Genomic DNA, 16741 nt, shown 5'->3' with positions numbered 1-16741 from the left:
TTATTCCATGGTGGAGGAGATAGGAACGGAAGAATTTGAAAAAGGGAATTATTATAATAATGTAAGTTAATGTTATAAATTTTATGAGTTAAGAAAAATGCTATTTAATAAAAACCATATGTTATTTTTTATTGGTAAAATAATTTGTTTTAGTTTTTTTTTTGCGAAAGAAAAGTCTAGATTCGAAGCATAATAAAATTTAATGTTTAATCTTTTATTTACCTTTCCCTTTTTTTTAAATTTATTTGTCCCTTTTCTCTCTTTCACCTTTCCTTTCCTCTCCTCTCTTTTTTTATTTCCCTTTCTTTGTTCCTCTTCTCTTTTCTTTATTCCAAATCCAATCCTCTCTTTCTCTATGTCACGGAATACCTGCGGTTGACGTAAACAATAAATCATTGATAAAATCTTTACAAATAAATAAAATAATAGCATTTTCCTAGAAAGAATCATTTTATAATACTTTAAAGAAGAAATAAAAGAAAATACAAACACATTTAAACAAACAAAACACATTTTATTTTATTATATTATATTTTTACTAGTTATAAAAATAAATTTTCATAAAAAATTACTTTTTTAATAATAAAAAAATTAAAATTTAAAACAGTAATATTTTTGAAATAATTATTTAATATTTTTTTTCCACAATTTAATAAAAAAATTTGAGATGAGAATAAGACATACTAATTTTGCATGAAAATCTCCGAATTCCTGGAAATCTTTTGATTCTTGAAAGTAAAAAAACATTCAAATTATTATATTATATAATATAATATCTTTCTTTCCTCGCACATCTACTTTATAAAATATTCCCTTATGCAGGATATGTATAATATAATATACTTTTGCATGAATATGAGTTTGTTAAAGGTCATATTGTTTTAATTGTTTTACATTTAAAATAGATATGATGATAGATTTAAAATTATCTTATTTTTTAAAATATTCTTACGGATTATTAATGGAATGGATTTGAATCAGCTTATATCTATTTATATATAACAAAAAAGGATGTGTTCTGCAAGTCGTCTCAAAGTCGAAACAGTCAAAAATATTTTCTTTTATTAAAATTTTAGATGAATTTCTTTAGCAATTAGTATTTTTAAATTCATTGTTTTTCAATTATTTGGCAGACTCAGGCTAATGAATTAGGAGTGGGCTTAGGCCTAGAAAAAAAAATGAATTTGCAGAGCACACGCATGGCGAGAAATATTTATTTCCCTCTCCTTTAGATTTTTTGTAAATAATTTTATTTTTATACAATATATTTTCATGCGAAATAGATATGTTTTGACTGGGTTACGGAGGAATTGACCCCCCCCCCCCCCCAAGGAATTTATTCCCTTAAACACATTTTTATTAATGCGTTTTATTTTTCACTATTAGACATGGGCACGGACCGTTAAAATCACCGTGACCCATCGCATTACTGCGACGAGAGACGAAGTGAGTGTGAATTTAGAAATTTTGCGGGAATCGCGTAAAATTTTACCAAATATCACCTTAAAAAACCCGACGTCTCTTTTTTTATACAGATTTTTTTCCAAGAAACTAAAAATTGAAAAAACTGAAATTTTTTTATAATTTCCAACATTTTTTTATTTTATAGAAAAGCCTATTGCACAATTTTTCGAGACCTGCAGGCCCGGCCCTAAGCCCATATTTTAAATTTTTAAAAATATTTTAAATGCCCATTAGCTATAAAAATTAAAAGTAAATGTAATGTATTTTAAAAAATATCCGGACTCAGCCCCGAAAATATTAATACCGGGCCGGGCCATGCAAATCGTACATCTGCAGGTCTCTGATTTTTTATTAAAGTTTTCGGTTAATTTTGAATCTTTTTTCTGGTCAGCCCTAGTCAGTTCGGTTTTCAGTGAACGACTATTTTCTATAGCCAATAATCATTTACTTTTTAGATACCTGTATCTATATCTAAATACATTTGAAATATCTTTTTAAAACTTATGTTTTATCTAAATGTCGGATTAAAAAACTGGGTTTTATTTAAAATTTCCTAAAATCGATTTTTAAAGCTTTAAATTTATAAATCTAAATGATAAAGCTTTTGATTTTTTTGTTACTTTAGGTATGATAACACACATTTGTCATTCTAAAAATTAAAAGAATCGTTATTTTTCATATCTTTTATGACACAATTATCTTTATTAGGTTGAGATTTTTACTCTTATATGACGAGAGTCTATAAATAAATTTGTAGACTAACGTTCCTCTGCACCTAACGTTTGTTCTTAATGTGCCACGGCCTCCTACATAATCAGTATCCATCCAAAGAGCATATCTAGACTAGTATTGTAAAATGGGAATATTTTTCTATGAACCGGAGGTGGGGATGGGGTTCAAACAATCAGCTCCTACCAATGAAGGCGTTTCTAATGAATAAATTTTTATAAAAGCTTTTAGTAGCCAAGGTAAACGTTCTTTAAAATATAAACATTACATAAAAGTTTGAGGAAATATATTGTAAGCCACTATTAAAATGATTGTATAGAGGGTGCCTGGGATTGGTGGTCGGCATTTCTTACTTTATTTCTAAACTACTTAACTTAAACGGTTGAAATTTTTTTCTAGTAAATAATTTAGAACCATGTATACGGGGTTATGAGTAAAGTTATCTTTAGAATTCATATAAGATTTATAAAGGCTACGGGATACACCCCCCCTCCCCCCCCCACTTCCCGCCCTTTACCTTTAAGAGTAACTTTTAAAAATTTTTACATTTTCTTTAATATAAATTTAAATATATTTTTTTTAAAACTTGAGTCTCATATTGTAGAAATATCTATATTATATCATCTCTCGGACCTCTTACTAAAATTAAATTATTATTAACATGGAGGGTTTGGCCATTTTTTATATTGTTGCTTTTTTTCCCTGACATTTTTACAAATTAATTATGGTCAAGAATTATATTTGAAACAAAAACCTTGTTTGTAAGAGAACATAATAATTTAATTATTTTTTAGTAACCAAGATAATAACTATATCCTATGCATCAATTAAACGTTATAATAAAATACCTCAATCTGATAAAGCTTTTCATAATCATATATAAAGACAAATTTTTTCCCTAATCTCAGGCGATTAAATTATGTGTATCACGTATTAACAGCTTCTTATTGATTTGCTATTTTTAGATTAGAAATAATTAAATTGCTTGATTCACATCAAAAATTAATATAAATTACATAATTGGTATTTGGTTTCAGTGTCTTAAAATTTAGCTTTAGGGAACATGGACCTTCTATATTTGTAATAAATTGTTCAGAAATTGAATAAGAATGATTTTTTACTTAATTATCGATTATTCAAAAGACTAGCGTATGGCTAAAATTATCCAACAATTTTTCATATAGGTAAATCTTTGATTTGCAAACCTATTTGCCTTAAAATATAACAATATTTGTGTAAAATAAATAATTATTTTAGAAGTTTGGCCATTTGAAAAGTGTGGTAACGCACCTACCCCGGTCTCCCTCTAATCTTTGAAATATATATATTTTAGAAAAATAATGAAAAGCAAGTGTAAATGTTGGAAAATTTATTTTAGTCATAATAATTATTAGAGAAAATTTTGTGAATTATATTTAATTCATTGCTTATTTCATAAGAATATTTGACGATATTTATCTAAATAAATATTCTCAAAAAATTTTTTCTAAATCCCCCAAAAAACATATGTTTAAAACGTCGATAAGAAAAGATTTCGATATTTTTTTTAAGAAAATTGTTCGGGGTAAAAATATGTCATTATATATAATTAAATAAAAATATATTTTAAAAACATTGCTCTGTGTGTTAATGATAATACAAAAAAAGATTTCTAATAAATAATGAAAATCATGCTCACAAACCTAGATTCTATAGCAGATATTGATTCCAAAAATATTGAGTTGTTATTTTGTGATTATAATTTAAAAAATATATTTATGAATTGTATAATCCATATAAAAATATTAAGTTTTTGGGGCAAATTTTAAATTCCAATAATTATAATATAATCCATTTTGTCATAAATCAAGTGATTTATTAATTTAAATTTAAGATTTGTATATATTTTTTGAATCATACAGATTTTCTCATCCATCCACCATTTAAATTATAACTTTTCAAATGCAAAATAAATGGGATACAAGTAAATAATGGACCTAAAAATCAATCACATGAATTTTTGAAAAGCTTTCGATTTACCCCAAAACAATTCTACTTCCTAGTTATAATGATCCGAAGTAAGATTTTATTGCCTTCAAAATTCGACTCCCATTTCTTTTTCATATCGATAATAATGGTATTTTTGGGCTCATCGAGTAGCACAGACCTGTCAGTACCTTTGGTTATTTCCAATGTTTCTGGCCCGGAATGTCCCAAATTTGACGAAGGTCATTGTCAATGTGTGAAAGCCGATTTGACCTCTTCCATGTTGATTGAAAGTCCTGGTAATCTTTCATCGGCAACCATTCAACAATTATTTTCCTCATCTCAACCTCAGCTAACTTATTCAACATCTAGCGAAGAAAATTCTGGAAATGGAACTCGCTTCAATATAGCATGTTCCTTTACCAAAGCCGAAGTTATCAAAGATGCCTTTAAAAAAATATCTGGACTCAATGTAAGCACTCTAACCCTCGTTCATAACGTTATACCTTCGCTAGAAGATGATTTTTTCAAGGATTTGAGTTACGTAGAAAAGATTCTCTTGAAATACAATCGTATAACAAACATAAGCGAGAATGCCTTCCGAGGTAATTTAGAACGCAGTTTGACGCATTTATTTATAGACGAATTCTATTGGTATAGTTTTCATTTCAAAGCATTTGATAACGTTCCATCCAAAGCCCTCATCAATCTAAAAAAACTTAAAGAATTCACGGCTTCTAGTGGTTACTTGACGAACATCTCGAAATCTATGTTATCAAGCCTGCCAGGTCTCGAAAGACTAACACTAAAAGGTTATAAGTTGGCCCATATACAGAACGATGCCTTTGCTGATCTAAACAACCTTAAATCCTTGGAAATCAAGAGCAGTAATTTAGCTTCCTTGCCTACCAAAGCTTTGAGCCGATTGAGTTCTCTGGAGGAACTGAAAATAGAATCGCGTAAGATTCAAACCTTAAACGATAGCTCTTTCGCGACGCTTAACAATTTGAAAAAGTTAGACCTATCTTCCTGCTCGATAAATATTGTGTCCGAAGACGCCTTTGAAGGTCTCGGAAAATCTCTAGTTCACCTGCTTCTCGATAGAAATTCGCTCAAGTCTGTCCCTCGCGCACTTAACACCTTAAAATCTCTGGAAGTTTTGGACCTTGGATTCAACGATCTCAACAATTTAGATTCAAACTCCTTCATCGCTTTGTCGAATCTTAAAAATTTAACACTAGACATGAATGGCCTCATTTCAATATCAGAAGAAAGTCTCAGAGGGCTAGAGTACAGTCTAGAATATTTGTCTCTGATGCAGAACCGGTTAACACATTTCCCTTCCAAAGCATTAAACGGGATGAAGAAACTTAAGTATCTCATATTATCGAGTAATATGATTATTGAAATACCACCCGAAGCCCTATCTCAACCGAACGAGATTATTGATGAAGGTAGCAGCAAGGACATTAAAATTAATTTACCAGACAAAAAAGACGGCAAGGGAGCTTACTCTGCCCCTATAAAATTAAGGACCTTAGACTTGAGTAGGAATAGAATTAACAAAATCTCAGGCTACGCCTTTGGAGGGTCTCGCGATTCCTTGGAAGTCTTGAATTTGGCGATCAACAAAATAATTGAATATCCCGTTCAATTCGGTGAATTCTCCAATCTGACTTACTTGGATTTGTCACTCAATAATATAGCCACGCTTAATATCGAATCATTAGAAGGAAGTCAAGATCGACTCGAGTTTCTGGGAGTGAGTGGTAAAATTTGATATCAATACATTACAGTTATAATAAATTATATCAAATATGTGTAATGAAAAAATGGTATACCAATTTGAGACAAACTTAATTTATTAATTTATTAAATTAAATGTTCGAATTTTTTAAAATGGTTTTAAACACATCCGAGAAAAAAAGAATTTCCTTTTAAGTTAATATTAAAATAAATTAATGAATTTTGTATACAAAAAATAAGATATTATTTCTTACTAAATATTTATAAAGAAACATAATAACAATTTCTTTTCAAAACAGTTTATATAGGAAAATAAGATTTGAGCTAGATACAGCGTTGGCTTTTTAAAATATTTATCTAGAAGGGGAGGGCATGAAAGCTCTTTTTAATTATAAGGTGTTCATAAATATAAAAATGATAATAAATGTTATATAAAAACCAGACAACTAAAAATTAGAATTTATTTTTAACCAAACTATTATATTTTAGGATATGCACATTCTTGCCCCTCACTCCTGACTTCAATGATTTAAGGTTTTGAAATTTTTGTTTGAATCAATAAAATTCTTTTGATGTAAAAAAAGATTTAATTATTAGGATTATTATAATTTTCTCACTATTCAAAAAGCATAAGTTTTTATTTATATAAAAAAATAAGTGAAAATATCAGGAATGGATATGGAAACCATTTTTATTATAGCTGAATGATTTATTTCATTTGCAAAAAAATTGGTTCTGTATCCGTAGTAATGGGTTCAGTTGGGTTTGATTCAGTAGGCCCATTGTGCTCGCGGTATGAATTATTTTTTAAAAATGTTTATAGGGAAAAAATCTTAAAATCAAAATATTTATTTAATCACTATTTTATTGTTATGCATTAAATTTAAATGTTAAGATTAACTCTGATATAATTTAAATATTTATATATTTTACACTAATGTAATGAAAATGGAATAAATATTTCCCACATCCAATTTTCTCTCTAAAACTTTTTATATTTTTTTAAAATTCATTTTATAATTGTGATATTTAATCCGATAAACGGAAATAAATAATTTCCCGGAAAAATAATCCCCAATAATAATTCATAGAAAATAATTGTCCGGAATTAATTTTCTCAAAATTTTTAAATATATTATTTGAGGATTTTTATTCCACGGATATATTTTTAGGAAATATTTTCTCCTATTATATTAATTTTGTAATTTTTAGTATCTTAAAAAACGGGGATTTTTTTTCCGAGGATTTATTTTATCCGGTAAAAAAATAATAAAGAATAGGAAGGAAATCTAACATTAATATGTTTCGGGCCACCCCTCCGATATTGTGTATAACATATAAATATGGGACAGAAGAGGATACATTATTTCTATGAAACCTCACTTCATACATTGATTGTTTAATCATAATTTTTATCTTGATTTGCTTAATCTTACCAAAAATCTTTGAGTAGAACAAGTCTTTCGAGCATATTATAGGTAAAAAAGAATGTAACCTAAGACAATCTAAATTTTAACAAATTATAACTTTTTAAAAAGAATTAGAATTGTGGGATTTCTTAGCTTTTTAATTAATAAATCTGGGTTTTATTATGTCAATAATTGTCAGTAATCCTTTTAAGTGCAACTCCTTTAATAGGTTAGAGAATTATGGGAAGCACATCAAATCCTATAAACATTTAAATGAATTCCTTCCTTCACATCATAGAAGTATCCCATTTGGGGTACTGAATATTTTCGATCACTTTTTTGAACTAATAAATCTTTCATCATCAAGATATTTGTCTCACACATAAACTCTCCCTTTTATCTATTGGCATTTATTATGCCTATTCAAAAACGAATACGAACTTTTTTAAATTTTCCAAAAAATCTTAAACCGTAAAATGGTATAAATTAAAATTAATAAATAAAATATAATTAATTTTCTTTGTGATAAATTATTACATAAAAATCTAGCATAATTATGAATAAATGACTGACGAATTAATTGACCTTGATGAACAAGGTGACAAAAATTCTTCCCCAAAAAGAGAAGCCATTTGGAAACAATATGGATATAATAACAAATAGCTGAAAAAGCTTCTTAAATCATTGCAAGTATTATAAAATGTAAATGAGTATCGCAGATTCTCTTTTTAAGGCTAACAGCCTATTTTAATGATCAAATTTTCAAACTAAATCCATAATAGTAAATCTTATTATTTGTATTTGTTTTTAAATAGGACTAATATGGAGAGTTTCCTCATCTAATTTATTTAATATCAGTATTTAAATGTATTTTGAAGCGTCGTTGAACACAAATCAGCTGGTGACGCGATAATATATTAACTTATCGATTTTCTTTTGATTCATTCGCTTAAAATAAGAAAAAATTTATTTCTTTTTTCAATCAGAATTAAGATCTGGCTTAAGAAAACTTGAAATAGGTAATGTTTACTAATGAGTATCCATATTTGGTTATATTCCTTGTTATAGAAATAGAAACTATATAAAGACTATTAGATAATTTTTATAAAGGTTTATAAATTCAAATTAGTTGTATTCTAGTAGTGAAGGTCATGGTACGGTCTTTGGTCCGATCTGTATTGGAGCCTGACCACGGTCCTCAGAGAAAAAACCGATCCAGACCGTGGTTCTAAATGAAAAGACCGGTGCAGGACCGGTTTTTTTGTTTTTTTTAATTAAAATATTTTTATTTAATTTAATTCTTATTTTATTTTATAAGTATGTTAATAATATCAAATCAAATATGAATAACATACTAAATAATACAAATTATTACTTGAAAGTTAAATTCTTTTTTAGACAAACCTTTTGCTTTCATAGAATATTTCAAAATAAAAATGAACTAAAAAAATCGCAAAAACTAAAGTAACTCTTAGAAAGATAAAATTTACACAAAAATTTGGTAAACATATGAATTAAATGGTAAAGCAAACTTGAATATTATTAAAAGACTGATCTGGATTGAAAAAATTGAAAGATTTATTTGGACTGCGATCCTTTGAAAAAAGACTGGCTCTCCAATCTGTCCCAGTCAAAGAAGGATAAAACTACCCTCACTAATTCGGAGGTTCTAGCTATAACTACTCAATACGATTTCTCAAAATATATTCAAAATCCTTTTTATTAATTTTTTTCCATATAATTTTTTTAATATTATCCTAAAAATATGTTTTAACAATTAAAAAAAAAGCCTTAATAACAACATGAGGCATTCTTTTTATATGATTTATAATCTATCTAATTAAAAAACCTATGGTATTTAATACGTGTAATCTCATTGTTAATTTTAAAACGAGTTATAAATAATATTTACAGTTTTTTTAACTTCTTCTCCCCCCCCCCCCCTGATTATTTATTTTATACTAATTTATTTTAATATTTGAATAGATCTACTTAGAGGCCAATTTTCTTTGATTTAAACCTACTTAGAAGAAGGTTTCGCTCTAATATAATATAATGGATATAGTCGCAATAAATTTAAGCTTGCTGAACAGAGCTCTTTTTTTATAAGATTGAAGGATTTTTTTCTATGACCTATCAATTGATTCATTATACATGAGCAGAGGTCTGCAAGTCTCAGAATTCTCTGGCCCGGCCATGTGGGAATTTAGTTTTTGTCGGCCCGGCCTGGAATTTTTTTTGCCTGATTCGGCCTTCATTTTTTTTACTAAGGTTGCCCGGGGTTAAGACCTAAACCAAAATATATCTTTAAACACCAAAATAAACAATTATTTATAATATTGGGGAGTTTTTAAATTAAAAACATTATACCTTATGGATTATCGTTTCCTTGAAATATTAGAATTCATCAAATATACCAGAAATTTTTTTTGCCCGGCCCGGCTCACCCGGAAATTTTTCTGTCCTGGCCTTTATTTTTTTCTAAAATATTTAAACTTAAATATTAGTTTTAAGGCTTCTTCCAAAGTCAAAAAATTTTTCAAAAATAAATTAATGATTATCACTAGAGATCTGCAAAGTTAGGTTCGACCCGAGTCCGGCCCGGCCTGAACGGACTTCAGGCCGGGCTCGGGCTTAATTCTATCTAAAATAATCGGGTTCGGGTCGGGCCTAATATTTTTAAAAAATTTTGGGCCGGGTCGAGTCGGACCTTGGAAATTTTATTAAACATATCTAAATTTATCAATTTTATATTGAATTTTTTATGTAAAATAAAAATTTTTTATGTAAAATAAAAATTTTTTATTCAATTTATTGAAACTAAACGCTGTATAACATATGTCTTCTATTTTAAGTAATTATAAAAATTAATTTCTATATTTAAATAAATTCGGGTCTGGCCGGGCTGGTAAATTTTTTAAAAATAAATTTCGGGTTCGGGCCGGGCCGGCAAAACTTTTTTTAAAAAAAATTCGGGCTGGGCCGGGCTTGAAAAATTAGACCCGATGCAGATCACTAATTCTCACATTTATACAACTCGATTTCGTAAATTTCAATAATAAATTAATTTTTTTAAAAATTAAATTGTTTTTTTTGGACACATAAACCGCACACCTCCTTTGGCAAGATAATCTAAAGGCGAACCCCTTTTTATAATATTACCATATTGCCAAAAGCTTATTGAAAAAATTTAATTATATCTTTAATGATTGATGAATTATTATTTGAAAAAGTTTATATATTTGTACTTTAATTAACGGATAAAATTTTAGACTCTATCTTAATTAATTTAATGTAATTTTATAAAAAATGTTTTTTAGGAATTTATATTTGATTCATATGGATGCTAATAATTTCGAAATAATTTATCGGAGGCATACTTAAACTTATCTCAATTTTAGAAAATGGCAAATTTTTTAAAAAACTTGGCAACTTTAGACTCCTATTGTATTAAGAACATATTAGTGATAGAAAGTTAAAATTTTGAGGGAGAGGGCTGATATTGGCAGAGTTTATAGATATGAGATATTCCCAGATAGTTCCAACTGTTCTCACAAATAAAGCATTGTGTTAAAGTGTATTCTAGAGCCTTATGTAAATGCAAAGTGTATTTATGTCTAAATAATGAACGCAATTGTTGTATATGCCTTTTTATTTAAAAAAAATTATATACACACATTATGCTTAAGTTGGAATTAATCTATTTTTTACGATTACTAAAAATAAATTTTTTGATATTACCTTGTGTCTATATTAAGCAAAGACCTGCAGGCCTGGCCCTAATTCCGGCCCGGTTACTCGGGTCGGGCCGTATTTTAATTTTTTTAAATATATCCAGGCCGGGTCTTGAGGATAAGTCGGTCGCGAAATGGTCAATAAAATGGAGGAAAATTATTTAGCCTGAGCTTAGCCCATTTCAATTTATTTCCAGAAATATGCCAGCCTGGAACGTAACATGCCGAAAATAGTATTAATTTATAAATCAAACCACGCCTAAAATTTTAAATTTCGGGGTAGAGCCGATTTTCAAATAAGTATTTAGATTACCAAAAATTGTGGTAAATCATATTATATAGCATTTGATATTCAGTTACTGCTCATATTATATTTTAAACCTGCAAAAATAAGTCAAAATAACGAAATTTTAAAAATTCCGGGCCAGGCCGTAGAATGAATAAAAATAAAATCCGGGCCTGGTCAAAATTTTTTTAAAAATTCCCTAACCGAGCTTGATTTAAAAAAAATGACAGGGTCTAGAATGCTGAATTCTTTAGGTCACTGATTTTATACATTTTTATTTAATTTTACATTATATTTTTCAAAAATATAGGTAACTCATGGAGATGTGATTGCAACATGGCCGCTTTCAGAGTTTGGCTCGAGAATTGGATCAAGGGTTTAACACTCCGAGACATGTACAAAATGGAGAAAATGATTAAGGAAACCAAATGCGAAAGCCCAGAAGAACTCAAAGGTATCCCTTTACATTACCCTCCAGTTAATCATCTCATATGCCTCGATAGCAATAAAAAAAATCATCCGGGTAAATACAAAAACATCAATTCCTCTCGCGTTCCCCTTTACTACTTTGAAGATTCAGGTTCTCTTAAATCTGACAATGCCAATAACAACAACGCAGCCATTGGTGACAATAATAATAATATGGGCAGCTCCTCAAAGGTCAAAAATAGCAAATTTTTAAACAACCTCGAATCCACCAGGGTCATAGCTATGATGGGATTTCTTATGTCCTTGTTGATTTGTTTTGCGTTGTTAGGCTTCACGCTAGTCTCTTATTTCATGAAGCGCTCCAGAAAATCTATATTCTCGCCCAGCAACCACCAAAACAACTCAGATAACTCCGATTTCCCCAATATGATAATGCTTTCTCCCTCTCCCGATAAAAATGCTAACGCTGCTAATAAGTTTGCGCCGAGCATAAAGAAAGGAGGGCTCAGCTTTATCCATAATAATAAATGGGTCAACAATAACAAAGGGACTAAATTTCAAAACGAGCCAGATGACGATGACAAAAAAATTATCACTAAACACGAGTACGGGATGCCTATAGATAATTTAAGTTTTGGAGGAATTAATTAAACTCAGCGCCAAATTATTATGTGAATATATATATATTTTAAAATATATAACAAAAAAAATCTATCAAAAAAAAGTCGCTCCAGTTCTTTTGTTTTTAAAACATTTTTATTTTTATATATTTTAATTATTATTATTTTTTTGGTATTTCATAGCTATATTAATAAATATTAAATATACATATATAATAATTTATTTGATCAAATCGAAAAAATATATACGGGATAAGTAAAGTCGAATAAATTTATTACTGAATAATATTAAAATCGAATACGAATAATTTATAATTCGATTCATATTCTTTTTTGAATAGTCCTACTCCTAATACATATGATAACTTTGATTAAATGGTATTATTTTAATTTTAAGTTTGGATTATATTTTTCACAATGCAATCAGCCGAATATTTCCCTTACTACTTTAGATTAATATGCGTTTTTCTATTTTAATTGAAAATGTTTTCTTCTTATATTCTAGTAAGTCAAGGTTTATGTGTTTGTTAGAAGAATGGATCATTTCTTATAATATTGATATTTCATTTTTACAGCAAATCATATAGTATAATAGCATTAAATAAATGCAGATTTAACTCATGGTTATGATCATGAATGAATATTTTATTATTATAATCAAGTCTATCTTTCACTCCTCATATCTATTTATATATATTGAAAAATAGGAAAAATAGTCTTTATATATTTTTTATAAAAATGGACGTGATCGGATCAATTTTTAAATAATATCGTATCAATACGATTTTTCTAAGATGACCAATATCGATGATCATTCCGGTCCGATACATCGGACATCCCTAGAAATAATTATATTATAAAATCAAAGAATTTTTAACATTAAGGACTAAAGGAGTTTAAATATTCCTATAGAATTACAATCTTAATTTTAATTAGTCCTTGAGATGTAATTATTTATTAAAAGTTAATTTTTTTTTAAAGAAAAGAAAACTATCACTAGAAATTTAATTTGCTAATTTTGATATATTGTCTTGATGTTGTATTAATGCAACAGTCATTTTTTAGAGACATATTAAATTTTTTTTATCTATTTTTTGATAAATATGACGGATATGGGTGGCAATAATTAGAAATTAATTCTTAATTATTATTCTGACACCTATCTATATTATCCGTCCTTTGGGCTAAGTTAACCATATCCCACTACACCATTGAAAATAAAAACAATTAGATTAAATGATAAATATTTTTAAAAATATTAATACAAAAATCAATTTCATATTGTAATTTTCCTTATCTCTTAAGACTCATTTCTCAGGGGTTAACTGGTAAACTCATTTCTCAAGGGTTGATTGCCCCCCTCCCCATTTCGGCAGCTATTTAAATTCCTAAAGAAAATTGTGAGTACTTTAAAAAAGCTTCGTGTGAATTAACTAGGGATACAACCCAGAGGAAATTCCCTGACTTTGAAATTTTCCCTATATTCCTCAATTCTTAATGTGTTTTTTTGATCAAAATGAGGATTATTATACTTTACAAAAATAATTTTTCCTCGTGGTTAATAAATCATGATGTATATTCATTTTCAATAATATATAAAAAGCTCAACTCAAGTATTGTTCATCGGAAGAAAATTTTTTAATTTGCTGAAATATATTAAAATTACCTTTTTTTTAGCTAAAAATACCTACTTTTTTTAGCTAACGTAATCTAAAATTATCTTTTTTTAGCTATATCCAAAATTACTTTTTTAGCTAACATTATCAAAAATACATTTGGTATAAAAATTCGAAATTTTGAGGGGGGCTCTTCAATTTTTTTACCGAGTCCCCCCATAGTGACGCTATTGGGAGTAGGATTAAAGGTTAAGAAGTATGGGGTGGCCCTCCAACTTCTATTCTAATTCAACCAATAATTATATAAATTTCTGGAAAAATTTGATAGTGAATCATCAGAAGAGCAAAGTAAATTAGATGCCGACTTCGCAACAACCATTTCTGTTAAATTATTCATTTTCCATAACTTAACAGAAATTATTTCAATCTTTAAAACCAGCATTTTGAGGAATGTTATATTACGATAGGGAGATGCTATCGCCAATGACATGTCTTCCTATAAAAAATATGGCAGGAGAAGTCGTACCTCCTGCAAAAACTTACAAGCAACAACCCCGTCGTGGAGCCAAAGGTACACCTTGAGGGGCATATACCATACCGGTGGGGCCAACTTAAAGGACAAGAAAAAGGTTTAGAAACTTTTTAACCCGTTACAGTTCATCTGGGTCTCTAGCAGATTACATTCTAGACGTGAAAGTCCTGTTCCCATGGGCTATAAAATAAATGTGTCAGGATACTGAGGCCCTTTATTTTTTTAGCCTATTTTGCATTACCAATGACACCAATTACCTTTTTTGTAAGACTAATAAACTGAGGCTTCTCTATAAATACTAATAAACAAATAACTATTCTGCCTTAAATGTAACAACACGGATAAAACGAATTATTTGATATTTGATTCGTATTTTACTAATACGAATAAGTCGTCGAACAATTTTTGATCCATTCATGGACAAGAAATCTTTCAAGATGAAATCACAAATTTAAAAAAATAAAAATTCAAAGATTGATTCAAAAAAATTACGATTTTTTCATATTTGAAAATATTTTTAAAGAAATTAATTCGCGAATGGAATATTCGACTTATCAAATCAAATAATGTTTTTATTACTCATACGAATCGAATATAAATAATGCCAAAATTCGATTCGTATTTTTGTATACTCGGAATACAGCTAAATTTTAGATCGAAAACGATACCAACTGATGACTGAAATAGATTAGCAACATGTATAGAGATTTTAGAACTAGGCCCGCATTTGGGAGCTATCTTAGTCTCAATTTTATTTAAATTTTTTTTATTAAACTTACTTAAGATCAATGTAACTACAATTTTTGATAAAATAACTTCAACTTTATTATAAAATTTAATAATCCAATTAATGAATAAACTTTTCATCATCGGGAAAAAAAATATATTTTTAAATATCATAATTATATTATTTATTAATATTATTTATCTGACCGGTTGCCTTCTAATTATCTATTAAAAATTATTCAAGGCTACGACAGGAGCAGTATTGAGAATATATACATCCCAGTAATTACCACGTTAACTAATTATACACACCATAATAGGCATGGCGCAAACCTTTATGCCGTATTTCCCAACAATGCAAAGGCGATCTTTTATGATATAGAAAAAGCTATAGAGGAAGCGAGTATTATACCAAGACAACTGGAAACAATCACTAATGTTCATTAAAAGCAAGGGATTAGAATATGCAGACTTGATCTTTATCTAGAGGATCATCAACCAGATTCGTTCACTAAGAAGTCACATATTTGATACTTAGAATTAGTTATCTTACTTACTACTATTAGCCAAAATGTATGTTGGATCCCGACGAGAATCCATCGGATCCGCCATCAAGAGAATGGATAACGAACGAAAAGGGGCAACAGTGTTCCATTAAACATTTTTGCAATGATCAATTTACCACTTATTACGACATTTTTTTAAAACATTATAATAATATTATTTATTTTTAAAATAGATAAATATAAATGTAACAACAAATTTACAGAACGGATCACCCCTGACCACAGTGATATCTTCGCATAAATAGAAACGTATTCTTCGGTAAAAACATTTGTTGTTACGGATTTATTGTGTAAGTATTTATAGTCGTTTTCCGATAAATTTAATTATTATTATATTTCTAAATTACAAAAATATTTTCATTATAGCATCTTTTAAGTTTTCTTAGACTTTAAATTGATTTCTTTTATTATTTTAATAAACATGCCGAATGATAATAATACATATTTTTCTTAGGTTTATATATTATGGATAAATGATTGGCATTTTCCTCTTTTTATAAACAATTTAATAATCATAAGTCTGCTACCGACCCTTAACAGACCAAGCGCAGGTTCCCAACAATTAAAATCTGGTTTCACAGAAACCCAGGTATAAATATGCGTTAATATACAAAATGCAGTCCAAAAATGACCTAAAACATATACGTTACTCTATAAATATTAATCTGCTACTAACCCTTAACAGACCAAACGCAGGTGCCCATCAATTAAAATGTGGTTTCAGAGATACCCAGGTATATATATAAAATGCAGTCCAAAAGCAACCTAAAATATATACGTTACTCTATAATTATTGTCCAAAAGGGACACAGAAATTTTGCTCCTAAGAAACCTATATAAATATTGGACATAATTTTTTCGGGCAATGATTAAGATCTACTCCCTCACGAAATGGATATTGAAACAGGTATCGCTAGAG

At 28.4% G+C, this 16741-nt stretch overlaps 1 protein-coding gene across 1 annotated transcript; it reads left to right on the top strand.

The window, feature by feature from the left end:
• Positions 1 to 594: 594 nt before the first annotated feature.
• LOC135922651 (protein artichoke-like) lies at positions 595 to 12582 on the top strand. The gene is made up of 3 exons (XM_065457079.1): positions 595 to 735; positions 4095 to 5927; positions 11644 to 12582. Exons 2-3 carry the CDS (start codon positions 4241 to 4243, stop codon positions 12411 to 12413), a joined length of 2457 nt encoding a protein of 818 aa, XP_065313151.1. The 5' UTR covers positions 595 to 735; positions 4095 to 4240; the 3' UTR covers positions 12414 to 12582.
• Positions 12583 to 16741: the final 4159 nt, after the last annotated feature.

This window comes from Gordionus sp. m RMFG-2023, chromosome 1 (genome assembly GCF_954871325.1).
Source record: "Gordionus sp. m RMFG-2023 chromosome 1, tfGorSpeb1-WG-v2, whole genome shotgun sequence".
NCBI classification, from domain to species: Eukaryota; Metazoa; Nematomorpha; class Gordioida; order Chordodea; family Parachordodidae; genus Gordionus; species Gordionus sp. m RMFG-2023.
This window is presented reverse-complemented; position numbering and strand designations above follow the sequence as displayed.

Coding starts and splice junctions, on each gene's coding strand:
- LOC135922651 (XM_065457079.1), top strand. CDS start 4,241: ATGATCCGAAGTAAGATTTTATTGCCTTCAAAATTCGACTCCCATTTC. Junction 5,928..11,643: donor CGAGTTTCTGGGAGTGAGTG/GTAAAATTTGAT, acceptor TCAAAAATATAG/GTAACTCATGGAGATGTGAT.